Raw genomic sequence first — 15505 nt, 5'->3', positions numbered from 1 at the left:
GCTTAATTTAATTAGGATTTCTTTCTTTTAAGAAAAAATAAATTGTTTATTTATTGTCAAGAACGTATAGAAAGGAGTTATTAATTATAAGAGTGTGTGTGTGTATTTACATGGGGACCATTACAGTTTGAAACAAAAATGCTTGGATTTTTTATTCGGAGCTGGGACCACAGGACATAGCTGAACAGTCAACGTGGTAAGATTATTTAATCCACAGTTGTCGCTTGTGGCCGTAAAGTAGCTCGTATTTTATTGTGATGATAATTATTTTAAAAGTATTTTTTATTTAAAAAATATTAAAAAAATAATTTTTATTTTTAAAAATTTAATTTCAATACCATCATATCAAAATAATTTTAAAATATATAAAAAATTAACAAAAAAATCAAATTAAAAGAAGAAGAAGAAGAAGAGATGTTATTCTTTCACTCTCTTGGCAATTTACTAGTCAACTTGGACGGTATATTATGACACTACCTTTGACGCTCTAACATGCTAAATCTTCCAAAGGAATGGTTGTATTTATGTCCAACAATTAACTCTATTTTTATTTTATCAATTAAAATATTTTTTATCTTTAGATTAATTTTTGCATATCAAAATTAAGTTTTATTGAATCTTAAACACATTATTCAAATTTAAATTGATATGTCCACAATAAATTACATTAATGATAATACAGAGAATATATCTTCTTATGTTATAAATGAAGTTTTCAAATGTAAAACAATATAATTTGTATGCAAAAATATTCAACATGTCAAAAGAAATTAATTTATTTTATTGTATCCTTTTTCATATAACCCTATTTATTTAAATAGTATTTTCTTTTTTCTTCTGATCTATTTTATTTTTTCAATTTTAATTTCATTCTCCAACATTAATTAAATTTTATATTTATTTTTAATTTATTTTTTTTAAGTTATCTCAATCTCATAGTTCAGACGCGAGTTTGACCAATTATTTTAATGGCACAATTTAAATTTTTATTTTTTATCTTTATTTTTTTTTAATAATGTATTAATTAATAATTATATTTCATAATTTATTTTGATTTATTTTTTTATAAAATTATTTCTAACTTAAAATAACTAGCATGTCATTATCAACTTATTTATAGAAAACATGCCGCTATCATGAGAGCGTAAGGAAAGAAACATTATCCTTCAGTTTAATGGTATAAAATTCACCTCAGTGAAACAAGTAAGCATAGTAACATTTGAGTAATGGAAATCATTTATTTATTTTTTTAATTCCTTTGCTACATCCCGTGTTTCTTTCTTTATTATTTTCTTAAAAATCCCCCTCAACTTTAATCCAGAAATGCTATGATCACTGAACGGAAAAGTTCCATTGCTTGAATTTAAAGGCAATCAAGTCGATAATTTATTATTCCAAAAAAAAAAAAAAAGAGTTGGATAATTTATGACTCGTAATAAATAGTAGACGAGCCGGGATAACCACCTCGTGGTCTGAAAACCACCCGGTCCCAACCGACCACAGACACGCGTTAGCATAGCATGGTCCGATAGGATCAATACGACCGCGGCGTGATAAACGCCAGGGTGCACGCCTCGTGGCTCGCTAAAAGACACCAAGTAGGATTTTGATAATCCACTCTCTCGCCCTTTCCACCAAAATCCCTTCCATGTTAAACCCCCAAAACCTTATTCTTTCCCTCGAGGAATTTATATTCCCAAAAAAAATAAAAAAGTAGACCAATATTCTTCCTCATTTCCATTCTAAATAAACCACCGCTTCTCGGTTTAAACTCCTCTAATTATACACTGTCTTGACTGATATATCTTCAATTCTTTTCGTTTTTTTTTCCAAATAATACCACAAAGCTAGCTTTTTTTTTAATATAAATTTCTTAACTGAAATATTCTACGTATTAAACAAGTAATACTATATACACATATTTATCTTACACAAAATATAAGTCGCGAGTGGTATATATATATTTTTTAGGGAGGACCCTTCATTTGTGTGGGTTGTGGTTGCTTTTCATAACTTTTCGTGCCGAAATGGAATTTTTTAAAAATAACAGTACTTCCAAAAAGTTGCTTTAAAAAAAAAAATTTCAAAACCGCAGTTAGCATCTCAATGAGCAGGATGGTGTAATTATTTTTAATACACAAAATAACCTGAAAATACAATAATACTATGAAAATAAATAAATAAAAAGTAAATAGAGAGAAAAACATAAAGTAATAAATACAGAAAGTCTCTCCATGTTTTCTCTCTCTACACCGTACACACACATCCATTTTCTCTATCCCAACAAAAAACCAAAACAACACAAAGATCCCTCTCTCTCTCTCTCTCTCCCCCCCTAACAGAAATGTAAGAGAACACAAAATCAAACAACAGAGACAGATACAGAGAATAAGAGAATTAGGGTTTTTTTCCCTTTTTTTTAGCGACTGATAATTCGTTGTTATAGTCAAAATGCCGTTGGCGAGATATCAGATAAGGAACGAATACAGTTTAGCCGATCCAGAGTTGTGTAAAGCAGCTGATAAAGATGATCCAGAAGCGCTTTTGGAAGGTGTCGCCATGGCTGGCCTCGTCGGCGTCTTGCGCCAGCTCGGTGACCTCGCCGAGTCAGTGTCTCTTCTCTCTCTCTCTCATTTTCTTTTGGTTTGAGCTTGAGTTGTGTTGTGTGTTTGTTTCGTGAAATGCTAGTTTTCCAGGGCTTGAATTTGATTAGTCAAGTGTGCGTTTGGATTTATTTATTTTTTGAGTATTAGTTGTGGAAATGCTGATTGATCTTATTTTTTCTATTTATGGTGATAAAGCGTGGAGTTGATATAGGAATATAATATGGATTCTGATCCCTCAGGATGATTTGGTTTGAATTTGATTTCTTTCTCTTTTTCTAAATATAGTAATTGAGCTTTGTTTTGAACTGGGATTTTTTTTTATAAAATCTTGAGCCCAATTGAGTTAAAGATTTATGCAGCTCAATCTCGTCAACTTATTTGTTGAATTTTGAAGGAGGTTTTTAGTTGATAACGGTTTTTGAATTTGGAATAAATGTTCTTCTGGTTGTAACTATAACAACAGTGCCATTTCTTAAGAGCAGATTCTCCTAATGGAGTATATAACTGAAACAATGGCATACTTGGTAAATTGATTAATAATAGTGGGCTGGTTTTTCATGTGTCTGTATGAGAGTCTATTCTCAAAGGATAATAGCATTGTTCATTTCATAATCTAGAAGGCATGTTCTAGCAGTTTTGGGAATCTTTAATGTTTTGAATTTCCCACACATTTAATTTATAAAGAAATGTTACTTGCTTTATGTTTCTTGAGACGATCAGTGATATCTGTTAGTAAAATGTTTTTATTTGTTAATTGTTTATTTAAAGGTGTTGTGATGTGGTGCTCTTTGGAACCATGAAAAGGGTAAGCACTTAAAAGACAAGATTTATCATTTACATAATGCCACAATTTTGACCTGTCTAATCTCGAGTTTTTTCTGCAGTTCTGTAGTTCATGCCATGCCCAGTAGTATTAAAAGTAGGTCTATTTATTTGGTCTATATGGCTTTACTCTTGTCCACGTTGCTATAGTACTTTGGAACTTTCTCACTCTCCATTGTAATTCTTGTATAAGAAATGCTTTTGATGTCTTTTTTCTTCTGGTTTTTAAAAGGTTTGCTGCTGAGATTTTCCATGACCTGCACGAAGAAGTAATGACAACTGCAGCAAGAGGCCATGGGCTGATGGCTCGTGTACAACAGCTCGAGGCAGAATTTCCTTCAATTGAGAAGGCATTTCTCTCCCAAACTAATCATTCACCATTCTTTTCCAGCTCAGGTTTGAAAACCATTTGCCTTTTAAAATTACTGTATGAACTGTTGATGTCTGGTATTGGTGCATTAATTAGATGGAAATATAACCTAGCTGTATCTTTTCTTTCATTAGTGTCATGTTCTCAACCTTGCTAAGTAGCCTGCCTTGTTAAAGAAAAGGTGAACGCAATTTCTTGTGACGTTTGTGAGAGTTAATTCGAATGTAGGTGAAACAGGATAGAGGGCATTTACAGGCATTTTATTAAAGAAACCTGGTATGGTACTTCTAAAAAGTAGGAACTAGGAAATACCAAATATCAGCATTATGTCATTTTTGAGAAAACAAATACAGGTGCAATTCTCCTTAGAAGGTCCTTTTATTTAATTTAGGAAACTGTGCTGTGCCAATAAGTTTAGCAAGTCTCATAATGCATCATTTTAGTGTATGAATGATATTCTTCCATTGGAATATCAGAGTTTGTGTTTTATTGGTTAATTAAATACTCAATTATTGCAGGTGCTGACTGGCATCCTAATTTACAAATGGAGCAGAATCTAATTACTCATGGAGGCTTACCTCGCTTTGTAATGGACTCTTACGAAGAATGCCGTGGCCCACCACAGTTATTCCTTTTGGATAAGTATGATTATCATTTTGCTTTGACTTTTGAATCATGATACCAGGGAAAAAGGAAATTATATAGTCGTGCCAATTCTGACAGGTTTGATGTTGCGGGGGCTGGGGCATGTTTGAAACGTTATACCGATCCATCATTCTTTAAAGTTGAAACAGCATCCTCTGGAATAGCAACTGTAGAAGTTCAGAGGGGGAAGAAAATTCGAAAGAAGGTTGGTAGTGAAAAGATCATCACTTTATAGGATCACAACCTTACTGGTATCAAATTAAGGGATATTATTGCTAATGTTCCCCAATATAGGATTCATCCAGGAATTTTATTTTGCAAAATAAAACTTGTCCACCTGCTGCCTATCTCTCAAGTAGTTTGCTTTGGCCTGCAGGGAGGTCTTGTTCTATAGAAATGGTTGCAATCCTTTTCCATTTTGGCACATTTGCAGCTTAAATGGACTAGTGGAACTGAAATGTTGACCTTAGTTCACTGCATCATGTAGTTTTTCTCTTAGCTTGATTGTTGTGGAGAAACTTTAGCTCTGATGAAATTAATTAGTGGTCGTCATTATGATAAATCACTTAGAACTTATCTTTTTTTTGGTAATTAACTATTACCATCTTCTTATTCTTCCTTTTTTTCTTTTCTTTTTTTCATTTGTTTAATTAAATATAGATTTCATTGAATCTGACTATTAATCCTCAATGTACAAAGCTGATAGAGAATAGTTCTTGGGCTCAAACTGTGAATCTAGTTTTTAAGGCGTGATATGCAAGCACAGTGTTTTGAAGGTGAACTTTATGAGTTTTTGATGTGCTCCACTCATATGAACAGTAGAGGAAGTAATAATATGCATGTATGGATTTGGATAAGGTAGTGTGCTCTTTGATTATGTTGAGCAGTAGAGTGGAGCACCCACCCGGTGCTTCACATTTTTTAATCTAATTATTTCCATCTTAATAAACAGTATTCCATATCTCAAGCCTGAAGGCTGAATGGTCTTAATTTGTTATGTTGCTAGAAGCTCATTGTTCTTTAATAGGTCAGCTATTTTCTTTAATCGGCACAGTGACTTGAATTTGCCCCACTTTAGCATTGCATGAAACAATTTTATGCCTTGAAAATGTTTGGGATGTAATTTGTTTTATTTTTGGCAGAAGAAAGGATCACGGTATAAAAATGGAGAAACTCCTGAAGTTGTACCAACATCACATGCCAAGTGAGGCCTTTGATTTTTTATTTAGTTTTTCATTGTATCTGTGCTTTGGTTGCAAAATCCTAAGTAAACATGGGTGATTGGTGAAGAAATTTGCTTTACTATTATGCAGATTGCATGAGTTGTTTTTGGAGGAGCGTTCTGAAAATGGCCATTCTGACCCTGCACGGCTAGTGAAATTAAAGAGAAGGCTGTTCAATGGATCTCCATTTGATCTGAAACCTGGGAAGAGTTACATGCAGAAATTTGTGCTTACTCCTTCACCAGATCGTAAACAAGTTTGTGAAGATTCTGTCACTCGATCACCTTTGAAGTTGACATTAGATAATTCTAGTGAATCAGGGTATGAAATACACGAGGTCAGTGTGGCAAGCCCTGTGAAGCAATCATCACATGGAGGGGAAAGCACATCTTCATCACCCAGTGAACGGGAGGCCACGCTTAAAACTTTTATGGACGAGTTGAATGGAGAGCCTGTTGATAGTAGAATAATTAAGGTACTTAACCCAATTGTTGATCATGAGATGGATGAATATCCCCTTATTGTCCATAAGATGGTGATTGAAGAGGAATCATCAGTTGATGCAGATGGAAAAGCAGAGGGCACTGTAGATGGGGATCATTCTGATGACATGACAAGTGAGGTGGAAAACTACATGGATGCTCTTACTACCATGGATTCTGGAATGGAAACAGACAATGAGTATAAACCTATGAATGGTCAGGACTTCATGGATGTGAGGGCACATGGTGCAGATTCTGATGCAAACGAGGAACAGCTGGATGCTCAAGCTAATTTTTCAGATTCTCAATCCATTGGAAACTCTTCTCTGTCGGAGGGTGGGAACAGTTCGTTTAAGAAAGGAACGTCTAGCTTTTCTTACTCAGACACTCTCAGCAATGTGGCTGAGAATACAGCATCTGATGGTGAAGGAGCAGATAAATGGTTCCCTTCTGTCTCTTCTACTGAAAACTATCCAAGAGACATTGCTGATTTGCCATCAGATAGTCCATCTGTATTTGTGGAGAGTGGCATAACTGAATCCCATTACCTTGTAACATTCAATGATACCGAGGAAGACAAAATCCCTGATTCTGGTGAAGCTTCTCGTAGTTCATGTCTTACAGATTGGAATCTTGTGTTCCCACGTGCAGCTCCTGTTGCAGGTTCCATGGTAAGCCCCCTGGCAGGACCTGAACTAGAGGAGGCATCCTCTGGCAGTATTAAACCTGGCTCTGAATCACCAAACTCCGATATAAATGGTTTAAACCTGGCTGATTCTTTGGTAGCACTATCTGATTTCCCTTCGAAATTGGGGCATGATACTTCACTTACAGATTCTTCTAAAACTCATTCTGTGGGTGAGTTGGATCATGAAGATCCAAAAATGTTAACCGATGCTGTTGTGCTTGTGTCAAACGTGTCAGATCTGGCTTTTGAAAAGAAAGGCATTGATGATTCTGTGAATGGAGTGCTTCAAACAGATTATGCAGCTGAACATTCAACTATGACACCCGCAGAGGAGCGATTTCCTAAGTCAGCTTTGCCTGTAGTTGAGTTGGATTCAGAGGTCCTATCTCTGCCTGATAATTTGGATGTTGTAAAGCCTGATGTTTTAGTTTCAGAAGTTGACGATGCAATTGCAACAAGGGAGACTAGAGCAGAAAATTTAACACTAGTGGTGGATACTTCAGAGACCGAATGCGTTAGCGAGCATCACATCTCTGGTATAACTATTGATGCTTCACAAGTGGAACTTGACTCATCTAAATTAGGAGTTCCATGTTCTGAAGTGAATATAAATCTTGAAGAAATTTCCAATGGTTTTGATGCTGAGGAAAACGATGCATTCACAAAGGTGGATATTACAAGCGAAGATGCTGCTTCGTTCGAACATCAGTCATTGAGTTCAGATAAACCAATACTTGAAGATCATGTAAATTTGGATGATGCTGTAACTGAAACTGGTCAAGCAGAAGATATGGCTGTATCTACTGCTGCTTCAAGTGGTGCGAACAATGAAGATGTCAGCAATGTGATTTGTCCATCTTCAGAGTTAGTTTGTTCCCCGCCTAGGAATGCTACAGAGCCACTAGAAGCTCTTTCCATCCCTGAGGATCCACGTCTGACAAGGTTGCACCTTGATGAGGTAATTTCTGCTGAACCTTTGTCAGAATCACAGGTGCAGATGGAAGTTACTTCTATAGATTGGGATTCTAACCCATATAAACCAGTTTCTGAAGACCATCCAAATCAAGAGGTGAGTGAAGTTCATAACCTGTCTTTGGAACTGAGCAACCAGGAGTCAGAAACAAAAGATAACCATCAGCATCATTATGTGGAGGCTAGCGACAACACTGTTTGTTTGCCTTTGTGTTATCTACCAGAGTCGGGAAATACTCTAGAACAATCAACTGAGGTGCAAGATGATCAGATTAGTGCAGAGTCCAGTCATGCAGACAACACAAATACTTTGTTGAGTAGTCAAACTTCATCTACTGGGTACCTTGTAGGAACTGGAATTCCTCTGGAGCACACATTGGAATTGCAATCTGATCAAATAGACAGGGGATGCTTGAAATTAGGTGAAGCAAGTTCTATATCAACAGATCTTCAGTCTGAAAGTTCCTGTTTGAAAGATCTCTCCAGTCAAGAGCTTTTACTGCAATCATTCTGTCAGGAACGTAATGCAACTGTTCTGGAAACAAATCCATTTGATTCTGCTTTTCCTAGCTTTGGTGTACTCCCTGTCCCCGAGGCAAGTCAGGTCTATCCAGAGGCAATGCCACCATTGCCACCTCTACCTCCTATGCAATGGAGGTTAGGGAAAATTCAACCTGCTTCACTAGATGCAGGCAGAGATATGATTGATAATAGTGAAGGCACTTTCCCACTGATCCAGCGATTTATGGTTGATCAGCAGGTCCATTTTGATTTCCCATCATTAGATAGAGAGATCACGCACCCTTCAAACCCATTTCTGTCTCTCCCTGTTGAAGAAAGTCAGATGTTTCCACACTCGACTACAGAGTCAATGGGAAATTCCTTGCTTCCAACTCCACTCTTGTCAGAAAGACCAATCATTGACAATGATGCACACTGTCAACAGGATCACCTCCGATCAGACACAACACAGTCTGTGAGCTCATCTTTGGCTTTACCAGAAATGTCCGATGAGAGGCATGGGCATGATTTCCTTCCATTAGGAGGAGAATCCGCACAATCTAGTTCCAATCCATTCTCACTAGAGCCAAACATAGAACACACAGCTGCTGTAAATGATCCCATGCCAACACAGGGCCTGCCAATCCATCCATTTAATCAATCAGCACCCAAAACAGGATTAGACATGAAGCTTCCTGGACAGAGTTCAGGAAGTTCAGAAGAGGAACTAGGGAATTCTTCTGGTAAATCTGCAGCGCCACTAACTATGGAAGAAGAGCCGCATCATGATTTTGTAACTTCACAGGGATTAACAATGTGGCCACCGACTGCATTAGCAATGACACCACCGACCTATGAAGTTGGAAAGTCAAATGGAAACAAGATCCCTCGTCCTAGAAATCCTCTCATTGATGCTGTTGCTGCACATGATAAAAGCAAGGTAATCGTGATTTGCTGTCTTATTTGCAATCAATAGTTTTTGTTCTTACATTTCGTTGTTGTTTATGACATTTTGAACCTTTTTGCAGTTGAGAAAGGTGGCTGAACTAGTTCGATCTCAGGTTGGACCAAAAGTAGAAGAAAGAGATTCACTTCTGGAACAGATACGAACCAAGGTTCCATCCTGCATTTGCTCTTCTTTTTTATTATTTTTATTCTCTCTCGGTGGCATGACCACCCTTGGTTCTCAGGACTGAAGTTTTCTTTCTTTCCTTGTTTGGCTGTAGTCCTTTAACTTGAAGCCTGCAACCGTGACAAGGCCTAGCATTCAGGGTATTCAGGGTCCAAAAACCAACTTGAAGGTCGCAGCCATCCTAGAGAAAGCAAATGCAATTCGCCAGGTCTGTTTCTGTCTCTGTCTCTCACTCTCTCTTGGTGTGTGTGTGTGTTGTGTGTTTGCATGAATATAATAAATTATGATGTCTACTTTTGAATTAGGCATTGACTGGAAGCGATGAAGATAACGATTCAGACAGCTGGAGTGATTCTTAGTCAAATTTCACCTACATCACTCCAAGGTCGCAGCTATTGCCTCGAAATTCTGCAGAGATACTACATCCTCCCTTCAAGTAAATAGCAAACATCTACAATTTTTGGTATTCTTTTGCTCTCTACACTATATCATGTATAACGCAGCCTTTGCCCCCCTAAGACTTGTGTCCTCACCCCTGACATATAATCAACGAGGATGTAATTGCTGGTATGCTGCTCTCTGTATCCATGGAAATCCAGTGTCAGGGTGAAATGGTTTATACAAGATCGACTGTGGCTCGGCGTGTAAGCGCTCTACCCATCAATTGTATTGTTCTTTTTCTAAATATATTAGCAGTTGTAAATTGTCAGACACATAAATTTTGATGTGTAAGGAACTGAATATGAAATTTTGCAACCTTGCAAGTGTTGTCATGATAGGTAGTTTCTGTCATTCATTGCTGTTCGTTTCTGGCTTAGGAACGATCCTGTGATGGTTTGGGTGATCCTTTACTGTAATTATCATTGATTTGGCACTTTAGTTTTGTTACTTCCAATTGAATATATTGCAGTCAAAAGTGGAACATGCCTGATCAAATGTATGGGTGGATTAGATTCATCTAGAGACTTGATGTGGCCATGATATTTGTTGTGTTTGCAACCACGACTTTTCTACCGAAAAAGCAATTGGAACTTGTGCACCAGTCAATTTACATGAAAAACGCTGGGGGAAAAAAAAAGAGGACGGAAGAACAAGGTTAACCTAATGTTTACTACCCAATCAACTGATGTAAACCTATATGTTCGCTACCTGATTTAGACTTTATTGTTTAATACTGATTTAGACCTCATGGTTTCAGGACAAATATGAATTTTACAATTTATATCTTAATTTAACCCTTGTGATTAACGTCAACATTGCTGTCTTACGCTTAATAAAGACAATCTTTGTTTCTTCAGGATTAAGTTATGAATCCACACTCGATTAAACTTAATGGTTCTAGATTTATGTGAGAATCTATAACTACCTTGCTTGATCGAGAGATAATTGTCTTCTTCTTATGAATTAAATTCTTAGTATAACTTTTCATCTGTTTAAGGAAGAAATTTATATTAATAACAATTTAGAAAACGAAAGGGATAAAAAAGAAAAAGAATCCAAGGCGATTTTTTTTAGAAAAAATGCCAACAACCCACTAACAAAAAATATATTTATATTTCATATAGTTAAAAATAATAAATGATAAAAAAAAAAAAAAACAGTTTTTCAATGAATAATATTTGATATAAAGATGCGCAGGTAAATCAATAAACCTTTAAGTTTTTTTTATTAAAAAAATTAATATATAAAGACAAAATAATAAAGTGAAAAGTGAAAGGGTTAAGCAATATTAATGACTATTTTTGTCAATTGATTATATTATAAACCCTTACGTACATTCCCTTATTTAATCACTCGAATTAATATTTCCATGTTTAATTTTCTTTCTTTCTTTATGTCATAAATAGTTATTGCATTTTCCTAACTCACATTTTGATTTTCTCTATATTTATATCCTATTTATTATCAATTAAATAAAAAAATTTAAATATTCATATTATATTTATCAGATTTCACATATCCATATAAATATTTATTATTTATTATTCAACATAAAATAAAATAGTAATATATATTTTTTTAAGTGTGTGTGTATGTGTGTGTGTATGTGTATCATTCTTTTTTATTGAAATTCTGGTACATCGGGTTATGAGTTTTGATAAATGCTATTACTAGCATAAAAATAAGCCCTTAAAATAGTTTTATCTTTCATTTTCATTTATGTATGTGTACAAGGATAGATAATTAGATAACCTTACTTTGCAAATTCATATCCTAAAATGGTATTCCTGAAGAGTTAACTTTAGTAGCCGTACCCTATGTTATTATATAGGGTTTGTCAGGTTATCTAATTATAAAGGTCTAATTCATGAATTAAGAAAATGAATCCACAAACAAAAAGCCCAACAAATAAGACAAATCCATCCTGAATATATAAAACACATAGATATAAACATAGCAAGTTACCTGAAATTTGAGTAATTTGGGATCTTGACTAAGTTATAAATAATTAAAATCTAAATTTATAATTTAATCGGTCAAACTCGAATGACATATTATGTGAATTTAAAACCCAAATGAAACCAGTTTTTTTTATATAAATTTAAAAAATATAAAATTAATTTGTAAAATATTTGGCTTTATATATTTTTTATATAGCCTATATCTCTATCAAATATTTCTTAATATTTATATATATATAATTAGAATTTTTTTTAACTTTTTTTTTATGTGTGATATAACTTATATGGAATATTTTAAATAATAAATATTAAAATTTTAAATATATTTTTTTTAAATTTTTTTTTAGGTTAAACCCAAATAATGCATGCTCGGTTTCTTTGGAAGATCAACTCCCGGCCCGGTTTAATAACTATCATGAACAACATCAAAATTATTGCCTCCCTTTTCATATTTTATCGCCAGTTGTCATCCTCCTCCTCCTCTTCTGTCTGTCTGCTCTTTCACTTCTCATTCTCGGTTTTCGCTCTAAACCCCCCTGAGAGGAGGTCATTTCTCCCTCACTCTTTCAAGAATCTTTTCCAATAAATTTTCTTTTAAACATCTTAATTTATGGATAATGATGACGAAGATAACAAATAAGAAGTCCTTTTCTTTTTCAAATTATGTCTTCCTTAATTCTCAACAAGTCAGCAGACATTAAAATCCGCCTCTTTCAAGGCTTTAACTCTCTCAAACACCTAAAACATGTCCACGCAGCCCTACTCCGCCTCGGCCTCGACGAAGACAGTTACCTCCTTAACAAGGTCTTACGTTTCAGCTTCAACTTTGGCAACAAAAACTATTCCCATCGCATATTTCATCAAACCAAAGAACCTAATATTTTCCTTTTCAATACAATGATCCATGGCTTAGTTTTGAATGATTCTTTCCAAGAATCCATTGAAATTTACCACTCAATGAGAAAAAAAGGGCTTTCTCCGGATAGTTTTACTTTCCCTTTTTTGTTGAAAGCGTGTGCCAGGCTTTTGGATTCTAAATTGGGTATTAAGTTGCATGGCCTTGTGGTTAAAGCGGGTTGTGAATCGGATGCGTTTGTTAATACTAGTTTGGTCAGTTTGTATGGGAAATGTGGGTTTATAGACAATGCATTTAAGGTGTTTGATGATATTCCCGAGAAGAATGTTGCTGCGTGGACGGCGATAATAAGTGGGTATACTGGTGTTGGGAAATGTAGGGAGGCGATTGATATGTTTCGTAGGTTGTTGGATATGGGTTTGAGGCCGGATAGTTTCAGTCTTGTTCGGGTTTTGGCTGCCTGCACACGAATTGGGGATTTGAGAAGTGGAGAGTGGATTGATGATTACATAACGAAGATTGGCATGGTAAGGAATGTGTTTGTGGCTACTTCTTTAGTGGATTTTTATGTCAAATGTGGAAACATGGAGAGAGCATGTAGTGTCTTTGATGGGATGCTGGAGAAGGATATTGTTTCTTGGAGTTCTATGATTCAGGGTTATGCTTCCAATGGGCTGCCTAAAGAAGCTTTAGACCTCTTTTTTAAAATGTTGAATGAGGGTTTCAGACCTGATTGTTATGCTATGGTGGGGGTTCTTTGTGCTTGTGCGAGGTTAGGAGCACTAGAATTAGGGAACTGGGCTAGCAATTTGATGGATAGAAATGAGTTCTTGGGCAATCCTGTCTTGGGTACGGCATTGATTGACATGTATGCAAAATGTGGGAGAATGGATAGAGCCTGGGAAGTTTTCAGGGGAATGAGGAAGAAAGATATAGTAGTTTGGAATGCAGCTATATCAGGTCTTGCCATGAGTGGACATGTCAAAGCAGCATTTGGACTTTTTGGCCAAATGGAGAAATCTGGGATTGAGCCGGATGGGAACACTTTTGTTGGCCTGCTTTGTGCTTGTACTCATGCGGGTCTAGTTGATGAGGGTCGTCAATATTTTAATAGTATGGAACGTGTTTTTACCTTGACTCCAGAAATTGAACACTATGGATGCATGGTGGATCTCCTGTGCCGTGCGGGTTTCTTAGATGAAGCTCATCAGCTTGTCAAAAGTATGCCAATGGAGGCCAATGCTATTGTTTGGGGAGCATTGCTAGGTGGATGCAGGCTGCATAGAGATACCCAATTGGTGGAAGGTGTGCTGAAACAGCTCATAGCATTAGAACCGTCCAACTCAGGTAATTACGTTCTTTTGTCAAATATATATTCAGCAAGTCATAAATGGGACGATGCAGCAAAGATTAGGTCAATCATGAGTGAGAGGGGGATTAAGAAAGTACCAGGGTATAGTTGGATTGAAGTGGATGGAGTTGTTCATGAATTCCTTGTGGGGGATACATCCCATCCCTTATCGGAGAAAATATATGCAAAACTTGGCGAATTGGTCAAGGACTTGAAAGCAGAAGGTTATGTTCCCACAACAGATTATGTGCTGTTTGATATAGAAGAAGAGGAGAAGGAGCATTTCATTGGTTGTCACAGTGAGAAGCTGGCTATTGCCTTCGGTTTGATAAGCACAGCTCCAAATGACAAAATTCGTGTTGTGAAAAATCTTCGTGTTTGTGGTGATTGTCATGAGGCAATAAAGCACATTTCTAGGTTTACAGGTAGAGAGATAATTGTGAGAGATAACAACCGATTCCATTGTTTTAATGATGGTTCTTGTTCATGTAAAGATTATTGGTGAAATTGTGTTGGGTAATGGTTTCAACGGTACATGTTTGACGTGTTATTCTTACCTTTTGGAATAGAAATCAGTAGAAGCCTACAGGGAGAAGAAACTTGTGAAAAACAAAAGCATATACCAGTCAATCAGGTCTAGATTCTGACAAAAGTATGATCATACCGGATTGGATTAACAACTTAAAACAAAAATAACAGAAAATCAAATCATTGGATTAGACTTAAATTAAATTTTTCAGAGTAATTCTATAGTTATTTTTCTAATAGGAAGCTATTACATCGCGAATGAGATCGTTGAATTTCTTATAATTGAGAATTAAGTTTGAATGTTGTTATTTGAGCTAATTTTGTTATTATTTCCTAGCTTTATTTGGATTTATTTTTTGATTCAAATTTTTATTTTTATTTTGGATTTCTAGTTGTTTTCTAGTAGAGGTAGGATTTTTTGACCTATTTATAGGTCTTGTAAACCTTTAAAGATGCAGACTTTATTAGTTCTATTTTCATATAAATAAATCATTAATTTAGAGCTCACATCTGTAACTATTTTTGCTCATTAAAATTTTAGTGTTTTTCGTGTTGTGGTTATCCTTATAGCTTCCGCCTGTATTAGTTGGTATCAAAGCTCAACGATCTTAAATTTATATTGCTTATTGTGTGATGCAATTTCATGGATAATTGTTTGTTTGTTGTGTGCTGTTAAAAACTATGGTAGGAAAAGTTCGTGGAGTGAGGTGCAGTCAATAAAGGGATAAGAAGGCTTTCTTTTGGGAGAAAAACCCCTAGAGCTCGTCATGGAAGACATGTAAAGGCATATCATAGAGTTGACTTGTAGGCTGAAAGAATGGGACCTACGAGACTAGAACTAGAATCAGAACCATGAGAGTGACTATAGGCCCCTGTAAGTACTAAAATTCAATGGAGACGACAACCTCTAAAATTGGAAGAGATCAA

General features: G+C 35.6%; 2 protein-coding genes across 5 annotated transcripts; both read left to right on the top strand.

The window, feature by feature from the left end:
* Positions 1 to 2245: 2245 nt before the first annotated feature.
* Positions 2246 to 10377, top strand: LOC118048152 (protein SCAR2). 4 transcript variants are annotated; one of them, XM_035057730.2, is made up of 9 exons: positions 2246 to 2606; positions 3661 to 3824; positions 4317 to 4440; positions 4522 to 4648; positions 5586 to 5647; positions 5757 to 9249; positions 9338 to 9424; positions 9536 to 9649; positions 9747 to 10377. In XM_035057730.2, exons 1-9 carry the CDS (start codon positions 2452 to 2454, stop codon positions 9798 to 9800), a joined length of 4380 nt encoding a protein of 1459 aa, XP_034913621.1. In that variant the 5' UTR covers positions 2246 to 2451; the 3' UTR covers positions 9801 to 10377. The 4 variants fall into 4 exon arrangements, with proteins under 4 accessions (XP_034913621.1, XP_034913620.1, XP_034913619.1 ...); XM_035057729.2 differs by having other exon boundaries at positions 2246 to 2612; positions 5589 to 5647; XM_035057728.2 differs by having other exon boundaries at positions 2246 to 2612.
* Positions 10378 to 12302: 1925 nt separating this feature from the next.
* On the top strand, positions 12303 to 14600 carry LOC118048153 (putative pentatricopeptide repeat-containing protein At3g08820). The gene has a single exon (XM_035057731.2). The coding sequence runs from the start codon at positions 12507 to 12509 to the stop codon at positions 14553 to 14555; it is 2049 nt and encodes a 682-aa protein (XP_034913622.1). The 5' UTR covers positions 12303 to 12506; the 3' UTR covers positions 14556 to 14600.
* The last annotated feature ends 905 nt before the right edge of the window (positions 14601 to 15505 follow it).

Source organism: Populus alba, chromosome 6 (genome assembly GCF_005239225.2).
Source record: "Populus alba chromosome 6, ASM523922v2, whole genome shotgun sequence".
Lineage (NCBI taxonomy): Eukaryota > Viridiplantae > Streptophyta > Magnoliopsida > Malpighiales > Salicaceae > Populus > Populus alba.
The sequence above is the reverse complement of the archived record's forward strand: the minus strand, read 5'-3'. Positions and strand labels throughout refer to the sequence as shown.

Excerpts from the sequence above, each read along its gene's own strand:
- LOC118048153 (XM_035057731.2), top strand. The coding sequence starts at position 12,507 with ATGTCTTCCTTAATTCTCAACAAGTCAGCAGACATTAAAATCCGCCTC.
- LOC118048152 (XM_035057728.2), top strand. The coding sequence starts at position 2,452 with ATGCCGTTGGCGAGATATCAGATAAGGAACGAATACAGTTTAGCCGAT. Across the intron at positions 4,441-4,521 it reads CAGTTATTCCTTTTGGATAA|GTTTGATGTTGCGGGGGCTG; the intron begins GTATGATTATCA and ends CAATTCTGACAG. Across the intron at positions 9,250-9,337 it reads CTGCACATGATAAAAGCAAG|TTGAGAAAGGTGGCTGAACT; the intron begins GTAATCGTGATT and ends ACCTTTTTGCAG.